Genomic DNA, 22,958 nt, shown 5'->3' with positions numbered 1-22,958 from the left:
TCCCCAAAGGGCTCCAGCCTCCAGGGACCTTAGAAACTTTCTTCAGCACCTTTTGCTGCTGTGCTGCTGCCTCTGTGTTTATGGTTGCAGCACCTTCACTGTTTCACCATCTAGCAAAAGCAAGAAGCAGCAGGGAGCAGCAATTCAAAAAATGTCACAGAAAAGAAAGGATCTCTCTAAAGCAGGGGTCAGCAACCCCTGGCACGCATGCCAAGAATGGCACGCAAGGCCACTTTGCTTGGCACGCCACGGCGAGCCCCGGCTCTGGGTAGCTGCTGCCAGCGACAGAGTCTGGGCTGCTCCCAGAAGGTGTCTGGGAGGCCGCAAGCCCTGGTGCAAGCAGTCCAGGCTCCATGATTGGCAGCAGCTAGAGAGCCGGAGCCGCAAACAGCTGTGCCGGGCTCCACAGCTCCGGCATCAGCTTCATGCTGGTAGTGACTGTGCGCACACCTCGCAGCAGGCTGTGCTGCCCTGCTGTTTGCCCCGAGGTGTGCGTGCAGTCACTACCAGCATGAAGCTGAGGCCAGAGCTGTGGAGCCCGGCACAGCTGTTTGCAGCCTGCCTGCTGCTTGCTGCAGACTCCGGGGAGGCTGCCCAGAGCCCAGGCTGGCTACAAACAGCTGCGCCGGGCTCCGGAGCCCAGTCATCAGCTCTGTGCCAGGAGCGGGGGAGAGACCAGGGTTGCGCTGCCTCAGGCCCCTCCCCTACTGCTGGCTCAGAGGCGCGGGTGCACGCGCCGGTGCAGAGCCCGGGAGCCCAAGCTGCTCTCAGCTGGGATGCTGCAAGCCCTGCCGGGAGTAGCTCGGGATTCGTGGTTATCAGCAGCTACCCAGAGCCGGGGCCGGCTGCAGCTGGGAAGCTACAAATAGGTGCTGCCTCCCCGCCCCCAGCCACAACAGGGCTGCCAGTACCTGCTGCCTTTCCGGAGCTCGGGGTCGGGAAACAGCTGGGGCTGGGGCGGCAGCAACTGTTTGTATCCTCCCAGCTGCAGCCAGCCCTGGTTCTGGGTAGCTGCTGATAGCCACAGAGCCCGGGCTGCTCCCAATGGAAGCCCTGCTGCAAGCAGCCTGGGCTCCATGGCTGTCAGCAGCTTCCCAGAACATGGGCCAGCTGCAAACCTCTGCTGCCTCTCCGGCCCCGGCCCAAGACTCCGGGGAGACAGCACATACCGGCAAAGCTCCTCGCTGTGCTGCCCTTGCCGCTTCTGCAAAGCAGGGTTCCAACCCGGCCCGGCAGGGCACAGCAGGGGGCGCAGATAGCTGCCTGCTCCAAGATCCCCGCTGCCCTGCCACTTCCCCTGCAGGTGCGGGCAGCAGCGAGGCGCACAACCCTGTGCTGCCGCCCATGCTGCTCCCATGCACGCAGGGGAAGCGTGGCAGGGCAGCAGGGAGATGGGAGCAGGCAACTTTCTGTGCCCACCGCCGCGCCGGGTTCCAACGCTGCTTTGCAGAAGCCTCAAGGGCAGCACAGAGGGGAGCATCGCTGGTATGTGCTGCCTCCCTGGAGTCCAGGGCCAGGTCTGGGGCTGGGAGGCAGCTGGGGCCGCAAGAGGCAGCAGATGTTTGCAGCTGGCCCAGGTTCTGGGAAGCTGCTGACGGCCATGGAGCCCAGGCTGCTTGCAGCAGGGCTTCCATGGGAGCAGCCCAGGCAGGTACAGGGCAGCAGGGCTAGGGGGCAAAGGGTTTGGGTGGGGGGCAAGGGGCACAAGCAGGGCATCCTGCCATGTACCCCCTGACCTCATTTTGTTTTTTTGGCATGCCAGCACTCTGGCTGCTTCCAAGGTAGGCATTGTGGGAGGTTTTGGCACTCCGGCCAAAAAACATTGCCTACCCCTGCTCTAAAGGAACACTTATGCATCAACATCTTGAATGGGTGTGTTATAAGATGACAGGAAAGGAAACTGTGATTCCAGAACATTTTAAATGGAATTTTTTGGTACTTTATCTTTCTCTCACATTAATTAGACAGTGTCAGTTTCAGCTGCCTAAGCAAGTACAATATGTAAGGAAGGTCCAGTACACAGTGAAAACACCCATTTCTTGTTCTTTAACCATGTTTATAAAAATGTAATATGAAAGTTTGTGGTATATTTGCTTAATTGTACTACTTACATAGTGTAATCCTTAGATACACTTTCATGACTGAAGACTGCAGCAAGTTTCTGCAGCTGTTGAGTGAGTTTTAATAATTCTTTTTCTTCCTCTTCTTTCCTCTGATTATAATTTCCTACAGGGGCAGGTTCATCAGCCTGAAGAAAAAAATCCCACATACAGTTGGTCAAAGGACGCTAAACCCTCATTATATATGGTTTTATAATTACTTTATGCTCCCAGCTAATTCCTGCTTCTCTGCCTAAGATATACATTCTGGTCTCTGTGCCAATGTTATTTAAGTAACTGAGTTCAGAGGGGTCCTTTTCCCTACCAACCCTGTTTGTGGGATATCCACCCTGAAATCTGTTATTGTCAAGTCTCCTTGATATTTTCTAGCCCAGAGATTCCCAAACCACTTCCAGTTCAGACCCCACCTCTGGTTGTAAGCCCCACGTCTGTCAGTATAAACACATGCCTGTCAAGCTCAAAATAGCGTTCATAACTACTGGAGACCCATTTGGAATCTGTGCCCCCAGTTGGAGAACTGCTTCAAGCAGTGCTTCACAAGCTTTTCCTCAGTATGACCCCATTTACAGCCCCATTTCCTCAACATGACCCCTCACTCCTGAATCACAGCCCCCCACCCCCATGACCCCACCCACTGATGTTATGACCCCATTTGGGGTCACAACCCACAGTCTGGCAACCACTGGCTTAGGGGTTTCATTTTTCATCTAGCCAAGAGAAAGGTACACATGGATACTTTTAATCTTATCTCTGTGATTTTGAATCCATTTTAAAATATCAGTATACTATTAAGTACTGCTGATAAACACTTCTTGTCCAGAACTTCATATTCCAAAGCACTCAGAAATATGTAATCATGTAGTGATTATAATAAATTAACCCCCAAGGACTCCCATCAAGATCTTGATCCAGCCAGAATAGCTGCTATATAGCCAGAGTTTGGCATGGTCCAAGCTACTCTGGGGAACACAAAATGCTTTAACCCCAGTACTTACTTTTTCCAAGTTTTTAAGGGTATGCATATTTTCATCCACCAGTTTCTTCAGTTCCACACATCTATATTGAAATCAAACAACAAGGTTGCATTTTCTCCTTTCTGACACAGAAATGACCAAAACCAAGCATAATTACTGAAATGTGTAAGTACATAGGTCTTTATAAAATTAAGGCCTCAGTGTGTATAATAATTATATATACAATCATCATTCACAGTGGATTGCCAAAATAAGGATAAGGTGCTCAGCTGATTATTGCAGCTTTTACCTTAAAGGTGCCCCTTCTGTGCTGTAACACTGCAGCAGTCTCACACAGCAGTCTGCTGCAGCCCAGTATAACCTGTGTTACATTGCAAACCCTCCTCTTTATGAGAAGAGGGGGATGTTAAGGAAGCTAACTTTGTGTAGTATTCAGGTTCTACTCTAGCTGCTGGTACATGCAAGAGACCTAACATTGGTCTCTCCCCCTCATCACTTTGCATTTCTCAACTATTGGGAGTTCAAACATGTAATTTGAAAAAGATATAGACAACCTCAAGAGACTCCAGAGGGTAAGAACGAGAATAAGAGGTTTAGAAAACAATCTGTAAGGAAAGGTTAAAGGAACTGAGATTATTATAACTGTCTACCAATATTTAAGCAGTTGTTTAAAAAAAAATAATGGTGATCAACTCTTCAGAATGACTGCTGAGAGAAGGACAAAAGGAATTTGGTTTTATTTGCTGCAAAAATTTAGGCTAGATTTAAGTTAAGGGCAATGAAATCTTAATGCTGGAACAGGCTACTTAGAGAGATCATGAAACCTCCTTTAACAAGTGGTTAATAAGTTACACAAAAATTTGTAAGAATGATCTAGACCACTGATTTTCAACCACGGTGCTGAGATATCCTTTTAAGGGTGATGCACCATCTCAGCACTGTTCGGTGTGCAGATGCCTACACTATTCACAAGATTCACAACATGAACCCAGGGATTTTAAATAGAAATCGAATGTCAAAAATATTCTGACCTGTTGTGGTGTCTCAGTTCTTTGCAAAAAGAAAATTATTCTTTTTCTTTAGTAACAGAAAGAATATGAGTGGAAGTTAAGAGTTAGCATTTCCTGAAGGATGCCTTAAGTCTAAAAATGTTGAAACCTACTGGTTTAGATCAGTGACACCCAGACTTTCAGTGCCATGGGCCAAATGAGTGCCACAGGGTCATTCTGCTGGGTGGATCCCATGTGGAGTCGATATATGAGGTTGGTCCATTGGATCATCCCCTGCACCCTGATCTGGCAGCACGTCCACACATTCTCTCACATCCTGATCTGGCAACAGAGCAACTTTGAAGGCCCTGATCTAGCTGTGGGTAGAGCCTGTGTGTCAGTCAAAGCTAGCACACAGAGGCACATTACTGTCCTGCAGAGCTCCCCCCAGGTTCGGAAATTTGGCAGCAGGGGAGCAGCACTTAATGTTACCACCATTCCCCACCTGTCACATTTCCAGACCCAGGCAGAGCCCCACAGGCATGATAACATGGCTTCCTGGGGCCAGATCTGGCCCATGAATCAGAGCCTGAGCATCACCAGTCAAGACATACTTGATCCTGACTCAGTGCAGAGAAAAGACAAGATGTTAGAATAGCAAGACAGTGAACAGACTGCTTGAAGAAGTTGTGGAATCTCCTCCATTGGAGGTTTTCAAGAGGAGGCAGAATAAGTAGAGATGATTTAGGTGTAGGCAAGTGTTTGTTTAACCTATTCTTAAAAGATTCAGGAACAATCCTATCACAGTTACCAGGAATAAGGCCCAAAACATTACAAGTCTCCTTTATTTGCTCCAGGTAAAACAGAGGGATGAGGGAACTGCCAGTGTCCTGCCACTGCAGGGACAGGAAGTAATCGTTAAGTATGTTCAACAAATCTAAGGATAGGGATGGCCCTGCCTCAAAAAAGGGGCTGGATTACATCAGGGGTGCCCACAGAGATCCCTGCAAGTCCAAAAAATTGGTGGCAAGGGAGTAGTTGTCACTAATTTCCAGACCTGAGGGGAGCCCAACAAGTCAGACAGCATGGCCCTGCACAACAGACTGGGCGAGCGTAGTAGTGCAGAACCTGAGCCTGGCACATGGGACCAGCCGGAGGTGGCATGGGGTCCAAGCCTGGTGCATAGGGCTAATCCAGCCCACAGGCTGGCCCCATGTCATTCATCTGGCCCATGGGATCAAAAGGCTGAGCATCACTGGACTAGGTCCTCTCTCAAGGGCTCTTTCAGGCCTGCTTTTCTTATTCTAAAGCATCCTAGACAAGTGTTTATCTAACCTATTCTTAAAAACTTATTCTTAAAAACTTTGGGAGCAACCTTATATACAACTTCCAGGCACCAGGATTTCATCATAGATGTTTATACTGTAGTTCACGTACCAGCGATCAGCACATTGTAACATAATGGTATCTGGCCCATCTCCCTGAATCATATCATAGAATCATAGAAGTAGGGTTGGAAGGGACCTTGTAGATCTTTAAGTCCGACCCCCTGCCTGGGCAGGAGGAAAACTGGGCTCAAATGACCCCAGCCAGGTAGGCATCAAGCTGCTTCTTAAAGACCCCCAGGGTAGGAGCCAGCACCACTTCCCTTGGAAGTCGGTTCCAGATCCTAGCCGCCCTAATTGTGAAGTAGTTCTTATGGATGTCCAATCTAAACCTACTCTCCAACAACTTGTGGCCATTATTCCTTGCTATCCCGGGGAGCGCTAGGGGAAACGAGGTCTCCCCCAAACCCTCTGGTCCCCCCTAGTGAGTTTATAGATGGTCACAAGGTCCCCCCTCAGCCTTCTCTTGTGAAGGTTGAACAGGTTCAGGTCCCGTAGCCTCTCATAGATGGATCATGCGGGTGGCCCTCCTCTGGACCCTCTCAATGTTGTCCACATCCCTCTTGAAGCGGGGTGCCCAGAACTGGACACAGTACTCCAGCTGTGGCCTGACCAGTGTCACATAGAGGGGGAGGATCACCTCCTTGGCCCTACTTGAGATGCACCTGTGGATGCACGATAAGGTCCGGTTAGCCCTGCCGACCGTGACCTCGCATTGTCGGCCCATGTTCATCTTGGGAGTCAATGATGACTCCAAGATCCCTTTCTGCCTCCGTGCTCTCAAGAAGGGAGTTTCCTATCTTATAAGTGTGCTGCTGGTTACTACTGCCCAAGCGCAGCACCCTGCACTTGTCAGTATTGAAACGCATCCTGTTTTTGTTAGCCCACCCTTGCAACCTATCCAGGTCTTTCTGCAGTCTTTTCCTCCCTACTAGCCTGCCCACCTCACCCCAAATTTTGGTATCATCAGCAAATTTGAACAGGTTGCTTTTCACCCTGTCATCCAAACTGCTGATAAAGAAATTGAACAGCATGGGCCCAAGTACTGAGCCCTGGGGGACTCCGCTGCCCACTTCCCCCCAGGTCGAATATAACCCGTCCACCACCACCCTCTGAGTATGGCCCTTCAGCCAATTCACAATCCATCTGACCGTGTAGGCATCGATGCCACAGTCGCCTAGTTTTTTAATGAGGATGGGGCGGGAGACAGTGTCAAAGGCCTTGCTGAAGTCCAGAAAGACTACATCCACGGCGACACCTGCATCCAATGCTTTTGTGACCTGATGGTAAAAGGCAATCAGGTTGGTCTGACATGACCTGCCCCTAATGAAACCGTGCTGGTTGCCCTTGAGCATCATCCCCGATGCCGGCCCATCACAGATGTGCTCCTTGATGATCTTTGCAAAGAGTTTCCCCAGGACTGAGGTAAGACTGACAGGCCTATAGTTGCCTGGGTCCTCCCTCCTTTTTTTAAAGATGGGGACCACGTTGGCCATCTTCCAATCATCTGGAACCTGACCCGAGCGCCATAAGCGCTCGTAAAGCCGTGCCAAGGGCCCTGTAATAACCCCTGCTAGCTCCCTCAACACCCTAGGGTGGAGAGCATCTGGACCTGCTGACTTGAACATGTCCAGCCCCTCCAGAAGCACTCTAACCCGGTCCTCCTGAGTTTCAGGCCAGCAGATAACAAAGCACACAGAGACACAAAGTGGGTATCATGGTGGGAATGCAACGCAAGGAGACGAGATGTTTGGTGTGAGGCTGAGTGCCAGACCAAGTGCGGCATCCAGGCTCCCTGGCTCCTGGCCCGCTGCCAGCTCTGTTATCCAGGCAGTCATTTACACGTGCATTGAAGGTGGCTGCACTGGAGAGATGGTTCAACAGGACTTCCACAAAAGTGATGCAGCTCCTCGCCAGCAGCAAACCACTTTTCTTTTTTTTTGGAAAATGTTTCGTATTCAAGGTCAAATTAGCCAAATCCTCTCAACTGAGCAACACTCAAACGGTTTAAACACCATATGCGGTGCTACAACTGGCAAGTATCCTCCACCCCAAACTTTTCAGCCCAGGGCTTCAGATACTCTCAAATCCATCATCCTATGTGCAGGCCCAAGCCCAGAGACTTGGGGTTTGGATGCCCACAGGTTTCGTTTGCCCTCAACCGTATGGCTGCAGGAACAAGCTAGGTAGGTTTCCTTCATTTCCATAAAGTCAGTGTGTAGCCAAGATCCTCCAACTGGAAACTGGCCAGTAAGAAGCTAGTTGCAAGACCTGTAGGGCATCCTGTCAGCAGTGCACTGGGCAGAGGCACACCCTCCACTACACACTGCTGTTTAAACCCATCCCAGTCTAAGCAACAGACTTGATCAGAGCCACAGGCTGCCCCAGGCACGAGTGCCACGGCCAGGGCTGTGTGTCCCGTCCCCCAGCGAGCCTGGGTGGGGCTCTGGCGGCTTCGGCTGCTGCCCTGCAGCAGGGCAGGCTAGGGGAGCGGGTCCTTACCTCGGGTACAGTCCCCTGCTGTCCCCGGGGCCGAGGGCCCCGCGCTGCCTGCTCTCTGCCAGCAACGCGTCCACCTGCAGCAAACGGGCCGGTCAGCGGGGCCGGAGCACGGCGGTCGCCCCCCCTGCCTCCCCCGGTCCCCCCCACCCCGCAGGGGCGGCACCTGCTCCCGCAGCTCGCGGCTCCGGCGCTGCACGCGCTGCAGCGGGCCCCGGCCCCGGCCCCGGCCCCGGCCCCGGCTCCCCCGCCCCAGCCCGGCCATCGTCGCCACGGCAACGAAGCCCGGGCGCTCCCCGGTGACGTCCTCCCGCGGCGCCCAGAGACCTAGCTGCCACGGAGCCCGGAGGCAACAAAAGTACTAACGTTCCCAGCATGCAACGGAGGCACGGGGTCAAACTCTGCGCTCGGGAACGCAGAGAACGACAAGTCCCAGCACGCAACGAGAGTGGAGCAGTAAACCCTGGGCCGCGAGCCACACAGCCGCAGTACATCATGGGAGCTGCAGTCCCCAGAGAAAGCTCAGGGCGCGCGCAAGCGGCGGGCGAGAGATGAGGACACGGGCGGGATGGAAGAGGCTTGGCCAGGACGGTTCGCGCTCTGCAAGCTGGACTTCTTACAGCGAGTCGGAAGAAAAAGATGATGAAGCTGCTGCCTTCGTTAACAGCGCCCAAGCCTGCAGGGAGGACCCCAGCCTGCAGAGACACCCTCAGTCTCGGCCATAAGGGGCATTTAAGGGAAAGGAAATAATCTTAGAAACGGGCTCTGATAGAACAATTCGTGGGCACATCTAGGATTTTGAAAAAGGGGAGGTGGGTGCAGACGCACTAGTTATCACACAGGCCGTGTTCAGACAAGTGTGGACATGCGGTATGTAGGGCATGCGATATGTGGCTCTGCAGACCCATCTGCAGTGCCACGCTGCGCGTGCAGGCGTTCCCCATGCCGCTGCCTTGCAGCATGAGAGGGGTTTTTTGGTCAAAAAAATCCAAGCCAAAAACAAGAAGGGCAGTGCAAGTGGTGGCAGCATGTGCCACCCAAAACCAGAGCCTGGCTGGCTAGAGCCATGCTCCAGTTGCCAGCCAGGCTCCCTGCTGCAGGAGTGCTGTGGCTACAGCTCCCCAAGGCCCCCAAGTAAGGCTGCTGGAGCCAGCACAGTTGCTGCCCCAGCCTCCCCTACCCCACCTGGGGTAACCTGCCACGCAACAGAACACACTTGGCACAGGCATTCCCAGGGAACAAGTAGCATTGGCACAAGGTGTGCCACTGCTAATTGTCCCTGGGAAACCAAACATCCATGCTTGTCTGGATGTGGCCATAGAACAATGCACATTTAATTCCAGTTAGAGAGAAACTAGATGCTCTACCAATATGTTAGAGGGCTAGTACTATATTATTCAGTTCACAGCCAAAGCAAAAAACAAATATAACTATTGGAATGTGCACTTACTTGCTTGGTTGTATACATAAAATTTAAGAAAACACCAAACTAGGTCAAAATGGGCAAAACAGACTGTCATTAGTCCTGTAGATATTATAGTTAAATGTACATTTCTAATTCATATTCACAAAACTAAATTAGCTTTCTTGAGCATCTTCACAGTGCCTCCGATACTTCACTGTCAGTTATTTCTACACCCAAATTAAGGTTTTTAGCTAGAGATTGGGTGGGCCAGGAATCAGAGTGGTGTAATAGCACCACTGCGCCCCCTCCCCCCCAGAAGAACTGTACCATTTTAGATGCAGGCAGCTGACAGGCAGGCTAAGTGTCCACTGTTCCCATATTAAAATGGTAAAATTCACTATCAGATATGGTTTAAACGCAGAATGTTAAAAAATTAGAGGTATTGCATAGAAATCTTTGTCACTCCCACCATTTACTTTTAAGAAATATGGGATACACATTAGGACAGTCCATGGCAAAAAGAGCTTATGAAAATACCTGATATTTATTCATAAAAGAAAATGTATAGGTATAATTTAACAGCATGTGCAGTTTGAGCTATCACATGATTCATGTTGCCCAATAAATAATACAGGTACCTATTAAATACTGACCTCAGCCCCATTTGGTACAGCCTGCTCATAAAATTTATGCCATACCACTTTTATGTAACTTAATATAGCATTAGTTGTAAAAATGTAACTGCATTTTGTTGACCTATCTTTAGCACTCTTGAAGAAAATGTTACATAAGCCTGTTGTTCACTGTGGCAGGTGCCAGTCACACAACCCAAAGCATCTAATGTCACCTACTCAAATGTAAGAAACCCTAGGAAAAGCAAGATGACAGGAGAGGTAGCAGGAAAGCATTACAGTAGCTTGAGAATAAAGTGCTAACCACATTCTGAATCTACATGGAGTATACTTTGCATCATCTGCTCAACGTGTTTTAAAATGAGTACAGACTTCCTTTGAAATTCATGAAAGAAAATTCTGGAGGAAAACATTTGTGAATAAGAGTGCAGGGAGATAGAAAAAAAGCAATAGACAAGACACCTGAAGCACGAGGCTGAGACTTGTCTCCCCGTCCCCACAAAAACATCAAAAAATCCCAAGGACTTCTACTAAATAACAAGCATCTTTGCTGGACATATTCCTGATATAAAAAGTAAGTCTAAAGGACTGATAGAGACTCTGAATTTTATGCCTAACATGAAATCATGAATTAATGATTTTATCTGACCCATGTATACTTGTGTGCCATTCTATAATTTTCACTGACTTTTGCTCACGTGCTTGTTCCCACCTCCTCTCTGGGCTTTAACATTAGGCTCTTAACATGTTTCATAAGCTATATTTTTACTTAACAAAAGTTTGTATTTAACAAGCAATCTAAATTACATTTTATTAGCTTTAAATATTGACAGTTTTGGTGGTAAGAGTCATATACTGTTCAGAAGCAGCTTTAGAGTCAAAAGACACAGGGACAAGCAAATAGAAAAGTAAAGAAAAAGAACAGGACCATTTCTGCGGGGCGCGAATCAGGGTGACTGCCCCAGGCCCGGCATTTTGGGAGGCTCTGTGGAGCCAGACGGAGTGGTTGTGGCGATTCCGCGCTGCTTCCAACTTCATGTCTGGCCGCTTGGCACCCCCCGGCCCCTCGCCACTGAATCTGCTGCCAGCTTCGTGTCCAGGGACAGGGCCCCGCACAGGCTGATTTGCCCCAGGCCCCTCACCCTGCTCGGGTTGTCTCTGAGAACAGGCGTGTCAAACTGTCCTTAGAACAATCCTCAAAAATACAAAACAACAGACATGCAGTCACAGTACCAATTTAACTCATCATAGCCATACAGAGGTTATTTTAATATGCATGAAGATCATTTTTGGAGAATGTCAGTTTGGGCAAGCGAGACTGTATTATACCACAGATGCCTTCTTTTTCAAGTGAAGAAGTGTGTGAAGATATTTGTATTGTATAAAACCTCATTTCTTCAAATATATTTAGATAAAAAGGGAGCAGGAGTCTGTTTATGTTCATTCAATTGTCGACTTCCATCCCAGTCAGGCTGTTAAAGAAAGTGAAATATAAATGTGAATGCTACATTGCAAACCTGAAGTAATTTAAATTATAAATAAAAAATACAGTCAAAACAATGTTCACTTATGTTAAACCATAGTTACAATACTCCAGCAGGAGAGAAAAATAATCTCAAAGAAAAATAGGTTAGAATACTATATTTAAAAAAAACAAACCCCAAAACAAAAAAATAAACAGGTCTGGAAATACTCCAAGCACAGACAGCATTGAGACTGATAAGCTACAATAAAGCAAGCTTGAAATGTCAGGAATTTAGAGCAGGCTATAAAATGATGTAGAATGTAACAGTCTGTTTACAGCTGTCTACAATTTGTCCTTTGGAATGGAAAATCTTAAAATTAAACTTAAAAAATGACAGTGTAGTATCTGCCTTATATAATGTCGATACATTTTCAAAGAAGGCAGACACATACAGGAGATGCAACAGTGTCAGCACTGCTTATAATAACCACATCATGCCATACGGGCACTTGAAAATGTGGACTTTGTTGTTCTTTGAACACTTGTCACATGCAAACCTCTGTTCCCCTGCTACTCGTGTTCCTTCCCTGCAAACATTCAAACATGCCAGAGCTCTCAAATGTGATAGTTCCAGGATACGTAATGTCCACATCAAATCAAACCTTGTAGGAAGTAATCAGTCATGTAAGATGGGTCTCATGGCATAGGACCTGCTAGCAGGCCAGGTAACAGACAGGGACCCCTGCATGCTGGATCAAGTGCACATGGCACCTACTCTGGCCAGTCTAAATGGGGGGACCTGCTGGGAAGAAGCCTGGCATGGCCGGCACTCGGCTACTGCTGCTGGAATAAGTTGCAGTGCTGGGCTTCTTCCTGCAGTGCTGCTGGGGCTCCAGCACCACTGCTTTCACTTGGATGTCTGGCAGCCAAGAGGGGCAAAACTGGCAGGCTGGATGACCTAGCTAGATCCAGCTTGGGTCCATGTTTGACACCCCTGATGTAAGACATGAAGTTTTCAGCAATTTAGAAAAGACAGCTAGACAGCCCAAAACTTAATGGCCCATCAATCCCCTAAAAACCAAACTTTACTAAGGACAAATCACTCGGCATTTCTAGACAATACCATTACTGTGCTGTGCTGCTGCCAAACAAAACTGGAGGCGGGAGCCCTGCTATTTTAAGATGGAGCTCTGCTATGTCAAGTCCTAGCTCAGGATCCCCTTACTACCCCCTCACAAACATACAATGCATCCCTCATTAGAAGTTTACCATTGGTAATATTGGTTTGGGAGTTTTCCGGAAGGACGGTACAAAATTTAGAAGTTTGGATGCTGACACAAAGCCAGTCTGAACCAGGCAGCAATCTTGCCACATTTTATATGCTACTCTCCCCTCCCTGCACAAAACATATCTGTCTACATCTATATATATATATATATATATATATATATACACATACACCATATCCAGAGATGGCCATAGAGGGGTGTAGGGCCTGGGGCAAATCAGCCTGTGTGAGGCCCCTTTAACACTGTGAGAGGCAGGGCTGCAGCTACTCTGCCCAGCTCCCGTCTGGCTCAGCAGGGCCCCCGAAAGTGCGCAGGGCCAAGGGCAATCGCCACCTCCCCTCCCACCGAAAGTATGGTCCTGACAATATTTATTGATGTATATAGACATATAAACATATGCACACACACATATATACACATATACATATGTGTGTGTCTATAATGTATATATAGATATATAGATATATATAATGTGTGTGTCTGTATTATATGTGTGTGTGTATAATATAAATAAATAAATATGTGTGTGTCTATAATAGATAGAGGCTGGAAGGGTGGAAGGGACCTTGTAGATCATCGGGTCCAGTCCCCCTGGACATATACACACACATATATACATATGCATGCATGTATACTCACACAGCTATGGCATGTGTACACACACATCTCTACCTATAGGAGGGGGGGTGGAGGGCTGCCAGGACGCCGAGGGCCCGGCCCCGCGGGACACGCATGCGCAGGGCGAGCACGTGGCGCGGGGCCGCTTCCCACAACCGCGCTCACCGGTCAGGCCAAGTCCAGCTTCTTCTGCGTGGCCACCAGCTGGGCCTGCAGGCGCCGCTTGCGCCAGTCGAGGAAGCGGCGGCGCGCGCGGCTGGCCTGCCAGCCCACCAGCACGCCCGAGGCGAAGGCCAGCATCAGAGCCAGCTGCACCGGCCGCTCCGACAGCGCCTCCGATCCGAGCGCCATGTCCGTCCGCCTCCCGCCGGGTGTGGGCGGTGCTTCCCTGCCGGCCCCAGTCACGGGGGCTGAGGGATGACAACCGGCGCTGGATGGCTGGAAATGCCGCTGCCACCGCCGGGCAGTTGGCTTCCACCGTGGGAGCAGAGGCCAAAGTGGGGCTCATTTGCCCCTGCAGGGCAGCCCATGCTAATACGAGGAAACTTTCCCTCCTCTGATCCGTTCAGACAGAGCTGTGACCTCATCTTCTTTGCCCTTCTTGCAGCGCTGGCTGACTCTCCTGCGGAGAGGTGAGGCAGAGCAGCCCCCAGGCAATCCAGCTTTCTCAACCCTGGGCTATAACGGAACCTCCCAGGCAATAAAAAGGAAAGGCAAACCTGAAATCAATATTTTACATCTAAAATGGAAAGAAAGGGAACTTGACAGGGTCATCACTTTGCAGTTCTGACTTGTAAGCATTGATAGGGGAGGCTAAAGATAATGGAAACCCATGGGCAGTTCAATTAAGGACAGTAAGAAGGAATCATTGTAAATATAAGAAATACAAGGGGGGGCATTACTATGGTAACTTCAATAACAATGCAAAAAAATTCAATAAACATAAAACAGGTTCTGTATTTTGGAAAACAGCTGGATGATGTTCACAGCTGAAAGTAATAATGACACAGTTTTATTTGAATGACAGATAGACTATTCAATAGCAGCCCCTAAAGTTAAATGAGAGAATCACCAGCAAGTAGGTTGTTTCCAGGGGTATTCTGCAGGGTCAATTTTTAACAAGGACTTGGAAGAAAACAAATCATTCCTGATAAGCTCTGCAAAAAAACATCAGGTTATTACTCGGAGCACTGTGAGTCACTTGGTAAACTGGCACCTCAATGTGCAACCATCCATCTGGAAAAAAAGAACATACATATAGGATGGGTAACTCAGTCCTAGGAAGCAGGGACCTTTCGATATATAAATGGGAATACTAGACAGGAGCATGAAGATTAAGTCTTTATTGGGCAGAAGAGGGGCAACTGCTGCTGGAAGACTGTGCCTTGTTTGGGAATGCACAATTCAGGAAGGATGTTCAGGAGCGGTTTGGAGAAGAGCCACAAGGATGAGGAAATGATCATAAAATCTGTTTAGGAAGAAACAGTCCTGGAGCTCTATTTATTTTATCAATACAAAGATTAAAGGCTGTTGTGATCAGAGCCTACAAATATCTAAGGAGCAGCAGAAGTGTGAAAAGAGGGTTCTTCATTTTAGCAGACAAATATATAACCAGGTTCAATGCTGGAAGTTGAAGCTAAACAGGCTAGAAACAAGGCAGTTTTTTTTACTGGTGATGATACTTAGCCAATGGAATAATTTATGATGAATTGTAGTGGTTTCTCCATCACTCGAAATTTTCAGGTCGAGATTTGATGTTTTCCTTGAAAGATGTGGTCAGTCCAAAGGGATTCAGGGAAGAACCATACCTTCTATTATAAAGGAGGTCACACTAGATGTTAACAAAGGTCCCTCCTATATTTATATTAGATTATATTTATAATCTGTTAATCTGTAGATTCTATTTTATATCTGCAGGACCAGGTAATTTGTATCTAAGAATTCTGAAACAGTTGGACAATGATCTGACTCAACCACTCATTGATTTTTAACAAATTTTGGAACTTGAGGGGAGTTTCAGAAGACTGAAAAAAGACCCAATTTTATGTCAGTAATCTAAAGGGCAAATGTGATTATCTGAATGACTACAGGCTAGTTATGGTTCAAATCCCCACAAAAAGATTGCAATGCAATCAGTGAAGAATTAATGCATGGTAGAATAATGAATACTAGGTAGCATACCTCAGCTTCCCATAAGAATTTTTTTCACGGTCCTATACGCTAACCTAATTAAAAAATTATCACCATCTATGATAAATGCAGCACATATTAAATGAATTAAAATGGACTCTCATATACCACAAAAATAGTATTAAGTGGAGAATCATTATCTACTGTGTGTGTTTCTGCAGGGATCTGTGGTTGGCCCAGTGCTGTTCAATATTATGACCAATAATCTGGAAGAAAATATAAAATCATTGGTGATGATAAGAATGACAGAAATCAGTGGAGTGGAAAATAATGGTGGAGAAATTGTCTAGATAATTTGGGCTCAGTTGAAAAGCATGAGTTCCAAGTGCACCCAAATTCTGTAGCTAGAAACAAAGACTGACGGTCACACTTGCTCAATTGAGAATTGTAAACTGGAAAGCAGAGACTGTAAAAGACGTAGGGGCAATGGAAGATAACTAATTGAACATGAGCTCTAGTGTGAGACTATGGCTGAGAAAGCTAATGCAATACTTGGGTGTATAAATTGGAAGTATAAATGTTTTTTTCTATTGTCACAAAAGTACACAAGATTCCATTAAAACCTTGTCTGAGGGTGCAAGATTGTTGAAATTTGGGTGTGTATTGCTTTTGGGTTCTTGTCAGAGGTAGATTATTTATACTGATTCCACTGTGCTCAGAGAATACATGAGTGGAATTAGGGCTGTATGCTTGTGAGTAGCCTTGGCCAAATTTACACTTACACTGTCCCTGCTCAAAGCTCTCCCTTCTTGCAGCCTTTTGTTAGCAGAACAGAAAAGGAAGCTCTCTGTGCTTGCAGGGTATTATTTGTCAGCAGTATGCACTTGACTCAGCTGTGGAGTCTTTTATCTGCCCAGGAGCTGCACAGATAAGTTCCCATGATGTAAGCTCACTAAATTTATGATTCATGATTTTATTTAGGAGACATCAGAGGTGTAATAATGTGGGCAGGAACCTGGGGAAGCCACTATAGATGGGACCATCAGGGACTTCCAGCTGCCACTGCCCCATCAATGTGATAGTGCAGCTGTAGCAGCAGTTTTTTTTTCTTGTCCCCCAAATAAGTTAGTGCCCTAGTTACGCTACTGGGAGACATACCTCAGCTGTAGAGTCTGAGTTCAGGTTTGAACCCCCTCAGAGTTTGGATCTGGGGTGTCTGTTCTGACCACTGATTACAGAGATATTTTCTAGCCTTGCTATAGTGAATCATAGAATCATAGAAAATGAGGGTTGGAAGGGACCTCAGGAGGTCATCTAATCCAACCCCCTGCTCAACGCAGGACCATCCTAAGCTATACAACCCCAGCCAAGGCTTTGCCTACCCGGATCATAAAAACCTCTAAGTACGGAGATTCCACAACCACTCTGGGTAACCTGTTCCAGTGCCTTACTACCCTCTGAGTGAGAAAGTTTTTCCTATTATCTAATCTAAACTTCCCTTGCTGCAACTTGAGACCATTGCTCCTTGTTCTGTCATCTGCCACCACTGAGAACAGTCTAGCTCTATCCTCTTTGGCACAACCTTTCAGGTAGTTGAAGGCTACTATTAAATCCCCTTCTCAGTCTTCTCTTCTCCAGACTAAATAAGCCCAGTTCCCTCAGCCTCTCCCCATAAGTCATGTCCCCCAGTCACCTAACCATTTTCGTTGCCCTCTGCTGGACTCTCTCCATTTTGTCCACATGCTTTCTGTAGTGGGGAGCCCAAAACTGAACACAGTACTCCAGATGTGGCCTCACCAGTGCTGAATAGAGGGGAATAATCACTCCCCTCTCTGTTGGCAATGCTCTTACTAATGAAGGTTGTAACCAAATTCCATTGTAAAACTTGATCATATTCAGACAACTGATCTGGCCTGAGCACTGTCAGAATTTCTCTTAGAGGACAAGAGGCCCATAATGCAATGAAGGAAGAAAGTACGTCACACTTGCACATCTACACATGCCCATATGGTGACATTGCTACTGTGCTGTGCTTTACTATTTCCTTTTGGAAATAGTAAAGCACGGCACAGTAGCAGCCCGTACTGCACCGTATGCTGGGCACATGGTTATTTTTAGCCTCTCCTTCACCCTAGCAGCGCATTATAATGAGGGAGCATGTCGCTACAGTGAAGTAAGTGAAGTAGCAGCTTGTTACATGTAGATGAATGTGGTTGCTACGTTGCCATAGCACATTGCTATGGTGGCATGGCATCACATGTAGACGCCCATTGTTTGAGTTACAGGTCTTGAGCTGTCAGTCTCACAAACATGGGCAGGATTAAAGGGAGGTTGAGAGCCACATGGAGGTCACTTACCATGCCAGGGTGTGTATGTATGTTATAAACCCACCCAAAGCAGGGTTGATTTGGGGGTTTGCCATGTATCATGCATAGATATTTTTCCAAATTAGAATTACTGATGTAGTGTTTGGTCTCTATTAAATAACTAATGTTAAACTATATTCAGTTTTACCATGTTTTTTATTCATATGAACCATAGTTTTGGGTATGAATGCATTTTTGTATTTTCATAACATGACTGATAATAATCAGGGGAGTGATGGTTAAATGAAGTATGACTTGCACCAGACAATAGCCCTTCACACTTCACAGAAACCCTAGCAGCAGAAGATAACCTCTGAGGCTAGAAACAGATGTTGTCAAATGGAGTGATTCAGATGTGCTGCTTTGTGTCGTGGCAATGCTGATCACTGCACAGGGTAAAATACATGTCACCCTTTGTCCTGTCCTTGATGATGGACCCACAAGTTTGGAGCAGCGAGGAACACTAGAGGTTACCCCACTTAGTGTAGGTCTGGGGCAGCCAGGAAATGCCAGCTGTTCCCCAACCCAGCCAGCCCTGTGGCCAGCATACCACAAAGTAAGCCCTGCCCCCTTGCCAAATGCCATTCTGCTCTTCTTCCCCTGCCTGATCCTTTGGGGCTGGCTGAGCATGGAAGCACTTTTCCCCCTCTGTCCCAACCCACAGCGCAGGTTTGGGGCAGCAGGAAAAGTGGGGTTTTCTCCTATCCAGCCAAACCCGTAGTGGGGAAAGCTGAGCAGGGAAAGCACCACAAGGTAACAGATGTCCGCCTCAATAAAGTGGCAGAGTCTATTACTACCTGTTGTTGTGCCTCTGATTTTCAGGTCATGTGGTGCAACAAAAGGTAAGGATGTCTGTTTGCTCTGCATTTGTGCCACCTTAAAAAAAAAATTAAGGTGGCACAAATGATAAATCAGACAACATCTGTTTCCACCTTGAGAGTGTGCATTTGCATATATATATATATCAGCCCAAATGCCGGTACGCCTCTTAAGGTGATCCACCAATCCCAAACAACTGTACATTTCAAAGGGAAGACTCATAGAGGGAATCAGGAGATAAACACCTGGAATCTTATACAGAGATTATTATTTTTCACCCCTTAAATAGAATGTGAGAGAGACTATATCTTTCTTGAATAACTGATAGCTAAGGAAATTGAATTGGCAGGTCTGAAAGGTTGTATATATTTCTACATTTCTTAGATACAATTGTAAATCATGGATATCACCTGAAATGACAGACAGATGCATATGGGGGGAAGGGGGTGAGGGACTCATCTGCATAATGTACATGTGCTCCCTGAGAATACAATAGAAAAATATAGATGGGTAGATAAGCTGATGGTACTTAAGAAATGCTGGTTGAGGCAAATGGGGTCTACAGATCCTTAGCATTAGAATGGTCTACTCCCCCAGCTGGCAGAAGCTGATTGCAGGAAAACTCTGACTAGAGTTTGGCAGTTCCCTGATTAGAGAGAGCTGCTGTATTTCAGTAAGAAAATGGAATGAAATCTTTCTTTTGCTTTAATGGTAATGTAAAAGTGTAACCATGATGTTCCAGAAGGCACGTGAAAGCCAAAGACTTCTTAAGGCGGTAACTTTGATTGGACCAACTATGTCATTGGGGTAAAGTTACACAAGCTTTTGAATGCAAGGCTTTCTTTGTCAGGTCTCTGATCACAGGAAGGCAGGCACCAGGGGGCAAACCTCTTTGGCTAGTATACCACAAAGTAAGCCCTGCCCCCTTGCCAAATGCCATTCTGCTCCCCTTCCCCTGCCTGGTTCTTTGCTCTGCTCTCTCTTTCCTGCCGGATCCATTGCTCTGCTTTCTTACTAATCTGCACTGTTCTCTATGCTCCCTGCTGGAATTGCAAACCAAACAAAGTGGCTGTGTGTGCCACTCGTGCCAAGGGTTGGCACCCTTGGTCTATACTGTAGTGGCGGTGTGTCCTTGCAAAATCATTCCTGAGCATATCCCCACAGGCACGCGCTAACCTGGAAGCAAACTGGGGAGGGCCACCTGACAGTTGCCCTCAGCAACTGTTCTTAAGGATGTTGGAGACTGAAGCCACAAGGGAAGCCACAAAAGAGACACCTAAGCGTTAGGGCTGTGCAAAGCTTCGGATCATGATTTGGATTCAGAGATGATTCAGATGATTTGGAGGCCAAACCTACTAATCTGAATTGAATTGCGGGAAGCTTTACTCTTTCCGAATTGATTCCGAGCTTCTGAATAGGGTATAATGGGGAATCAATGAAATATCTATAACTTTGTTGTCTTTTGGCTGATTCAGAGGAAACTTGCAGGGATAGTAGCCTCTGCTGAGAGCTGACGTGTGCCAAGATTCAAGGAGATTGTTGCAGGGGTTTTTGGGAAACTGCACCCCAAAGTTCTCAAAGCAAAACTCATGTCACATGTGTGTGTTAAGTCACAGGGGGGTGAAAACTGCAGGGGTGGGAGTTCTTGCTGAGGCCACGAAGCCTGCCAAGTTTCAAGGAGATCGGAGCAGAGGCTTGGGGGAAACTGCACCTCAAAATGCGGACAAGCAAAACTCATTACATGGGTGACTGTATGCGTTAAGGCGCAGCAGGGTGAAAGCTGCAGGCCTGCTAGCCCCTGCTGAGGCCATGAAGCCTGCTAGCTGTCGAGGAGATCGGTGCAGGGGTTTCTGGGTTCTGGGGCCCTGCACCTCTGGTTGCTGACAGGCAAAACTCGTCTGGTCTAATAAAACAGTGGTGCTCAACCTTTTTTTGTAAACACTGATAGATTTCATAGATGTTTAGGGTCGGAAGGGACCTTAGTAGATCATTGAGTCCAACCCCCTGCCCTGAGCTGGACAGCGCCCCACACCCCTGACCCGCTGCCCCTCCAGGTCCCAACCCATCAGTGTGTGGGGCAGGGGCAAGCAACCCCTCGCAGGCTGAAACTCTGCCAGCCTGCAGGGGAAAGGCCACCGTTTCCTATGTTTTGTCTCCTTTAAAGGAGAATCCACTTGTCAAGTTTGTTGATCCATTTTTAAAGTTGCTTCATGACCCTTTCATACATCCCTGCCGCCCGCTTTTGGGACGTCTGTCATAAAAGGCATCACTTCTTCCACGAGTTTGGATCCCCAGCCAAACCAACGGTAGGCACTTCTCAGCCTGACGACGGGTAGCTGTCCTACCCCAAAGCTGGCAAGGAAGAGTGTTGAGTGGGTCTAGTAAAAGATCTCGGCTTTACCCATAGCACCAGTATTGGGAGGGAAGACAAGCGGGCGCTGTGTCGTGCTGCCCGGCCGCACCCACGCCCCTCCGCGAAGTCCTTCCCCGCGCGGGCTGCGGGCTGCCTGCTCCCCGGCGCCGCCCGGCCCCGCTCCGCCCCAGCTCGGCCCCGTCTGTCCGCCGGGCCCGCGGCTTCCGCCGCCCACAGTCACGTGCGGGGTTAAAGCCGGGCGGCGGGCAGCGCGGGAGGAGCAGCTTGCTTCGTGCGGCCCATCCCGCTCCCTCTGCCGCCATGGCCGCGCCCGGCGAGGCGCTGCCCGCGCAACAGGTACTGGGGCCCCGGCTGGGAGCGCGCGGGGGGGACCCTTCTTCCCGGCTGGAGCTGCGCCTTGGCTCGCACGGCGACTCCTTCCAGGATTTGAAGGACGAGGGAGCTGAGCCCCCCCTCCCCATGAGACACGAGTGCTCCCCTGTACAATTCGAAAACCATAACCTGAGAGAGGGGCTGTAGTTTCATTAGTGCGTTGGGGTGGGGTGCCCCACTATTTTTGCAAGGCCCCAGTTCTTCCAAGTGCCCTTCAAACCCTGAGTCCTTGGCTTGGTTGGGGCTGTTGCCATTGAGCAGGACTGGGTGGCAGGGCTTTTTCAAATATGCCTGTGGTGGTCAGCATGTCTGCTGGTCAGTGCAGTCAAACATATCCCATAGGTTTTGCCCTGTTGGCAGCGGGTGTCTGGGTGTTTCAGATCAGCATCCAGCACAGGCGTGGGCAGAATGGCTAAGGTGGTGACAACCCCTGTCCTGCCGCCACCATGGTTCTGTCTGTACGCTGAGATGGCCTGGGACTCAACCTGTGACCTGGCAATGGTGCCCCAGTCCCCCTCTTGGGCCAGGCTGAAAGGACGTAGTTAGGAGCCACCCCACCGTGACAGGGTGTAGGCATGAGGTGTAGTCAACCACAGCAGGAGTACCTGTAGAGTAGATAGAAGGACTCAGGTGTCTGAGAGCAGGGTACTGCAGCAGTGCTGGAGGAAAAGCTGTGCAGGTCACTAGGTTAAGCCAGCAGGCCCCTGTAGTGAATGCCTGCATTTGAATAGTTAATCCATTAAACTGGATGCAGATTTGTTCAGCAGTAGGTCTGCCCTGGTATGGACTGGCTCACGTAGGCAGAGTATCGTGCCCTCTGAACCAGAGAAGCTGTCTGTGCCACTCCATCCTGTGTTTCTAAGGCCAATAACTAAACACTTGGCTCAGTTGCTGAAGCATGAAATGCCTACCTCAGCCTTTTTGTTAAAAGGTAAACTGAAGTAATGCTAAATGCTTAAACTCAACATACAGATACTAAGCTTGAAAAGAGGCGAGCAGCGGGGTGTGCGCACACATGTAACATTCCTAATGAACTTCCATTTGTGAAGGGCAGGTCAAATAGATCCCTTCCTGTTGCAAGTTTTTCAAGGAATGCCCTTATTAGCAGATGTTGGAGGGACTGTTGTTGGTCTGGTACCATCTCGGTGAGATCATAAGGGGAGAAGCTGTAAATTGCTAGGAAATAGACTTTAAGGGCTTGCTTGCATCTTGTCCCAGGATTGCAAGAAGGCAGCCTATCCTGGCCCAGTTAGCACCACCCTGCACTGCTGTGGCCATGGTTGTGACCCCTTCCTTAGCTATAGTGAAAACTGCTTCCAGGAATACTCTTCAAATAAACATCATTGTCTTGGCACAGTGAAGAAACTTGCAAAAATTCTTCCTGCCTGCCAGGTCTCCCCAACTCAGTGCTCCTGAAGTTCTTAGCTGGTTGCCAATATCATCTGGTGATTAGCTAAACTATTCCTTCCTCTGCCTGTTTTCAGTCAGGCAAGCCTGTAATAGAAATGCATTACTCCTCGA

At 48.2% G+C, this 22,958-nt stretch overlaps 3 protein-coding genes across 6 annotated transcripts in view; 1 reads left to right on the top strand and 2 right to left on the bottom strand.

Moving 5' to 3' along the window:
* Nucleotides 1–8,247, bottom strand: part of NPHP1 (nephrocystin 1) — a 69,625-nt gene extending 61,378 nt beyond the window's left edge. For all 4 annotated transcript variants that reach the window (XM_006258099.4, XM_019480105.2, XM_019480106.2 and 1 more), the window contains exons 1-4: nt 8,134–8,247; nt 7,971–8,044; nt 3,116–3,176; nt 2,112–2,248 (exon numbers count right to left, since the gene is read on the bottom strand). In XM_006258099.4, the coding sequence (XP_006258161.4) occupies nt 2,112–2,248; nt 3,116–3,176; nt 7,971–8,044; nt 8,134–8,232 (371 nt within the window). In that variant the 5' untranslated portion in view covers nt 8,233–8,247. The remainder of the gene's footprint in view (nt 1–2,111; nt 2,249–3,115; nt 3,177–7,970; nt 8,045–8,133) is intronic.
* A 1,650-nt stretch (nt 8,248–9,897) lies between these two features.
* MTLN (mitoregulin) lies at nt 9,898–13,783 on the bottom strand. Its single transcript, XM_059720318.1, has 2 exons — nt 13,542–13,783; nt 9,898–11,476 (listed from the first exon to the last, which is right to left on the bottom strand). Exon 1 carries the CDS (start codon nt 13,725–13,727, stop codon nt 13,545–13,547), a length of 183 nt encoding a protein of 60 aa, XP_059576301.1. The 5' UTR covers nt 13,728–13,783; the 3' UTR covers nt 9,898–11,476; nt 13,542–13,544.
* Nucleotides 13,784–21,273: 7,490 nt separating this feature from the next.
* LOC102561285 (two pore channel protein 2) overlaps nt 21,274–22,958 on the top strand; it is a 34,276-nt gene continuing 32,591 nt past the window's right edge. The window contains exon 1 of the mRNA XM_006258092.4: nt 21,274–21,401. Within this exon, the coding sequence (XP_006258154.1) occupies nt 21,366–21,401 (36 nt within the window). The 5' untranslated portion in view covers nt 21,274–21,365. The remainder of the gene's footprint in view (nt 21,402–22,958) is intronic.

The sequence above is a fragment of the Alligator mississippiensis genome, chromosome 1, assembly GCF_030867095.1.
Source record: "Alligator mississippiensis isolate rAllMis1 chromosome 1, rAllMis1, whole genome shotgun sequence".
Classification (NCBI taxonomy): Eukaryota; Metazoa; Chordata; order Crocodylia; family Alligatoridae; genus Alligator; species Alligator mississippiensis.
Note: the sequence above shows the minus strand (reverse complement) of the source record. Positions and strands in the feature narration are given on the sequence as shown.

Coding starts and splice junctions, on each gene's coding strand:
- MTLN (XM_059720318.1), bottom strand. CDS start 13,727: ATGGCGCTCGGATCGGAGGCGCTGTCGGAGCGGCCGGTGCAGCTGGCT.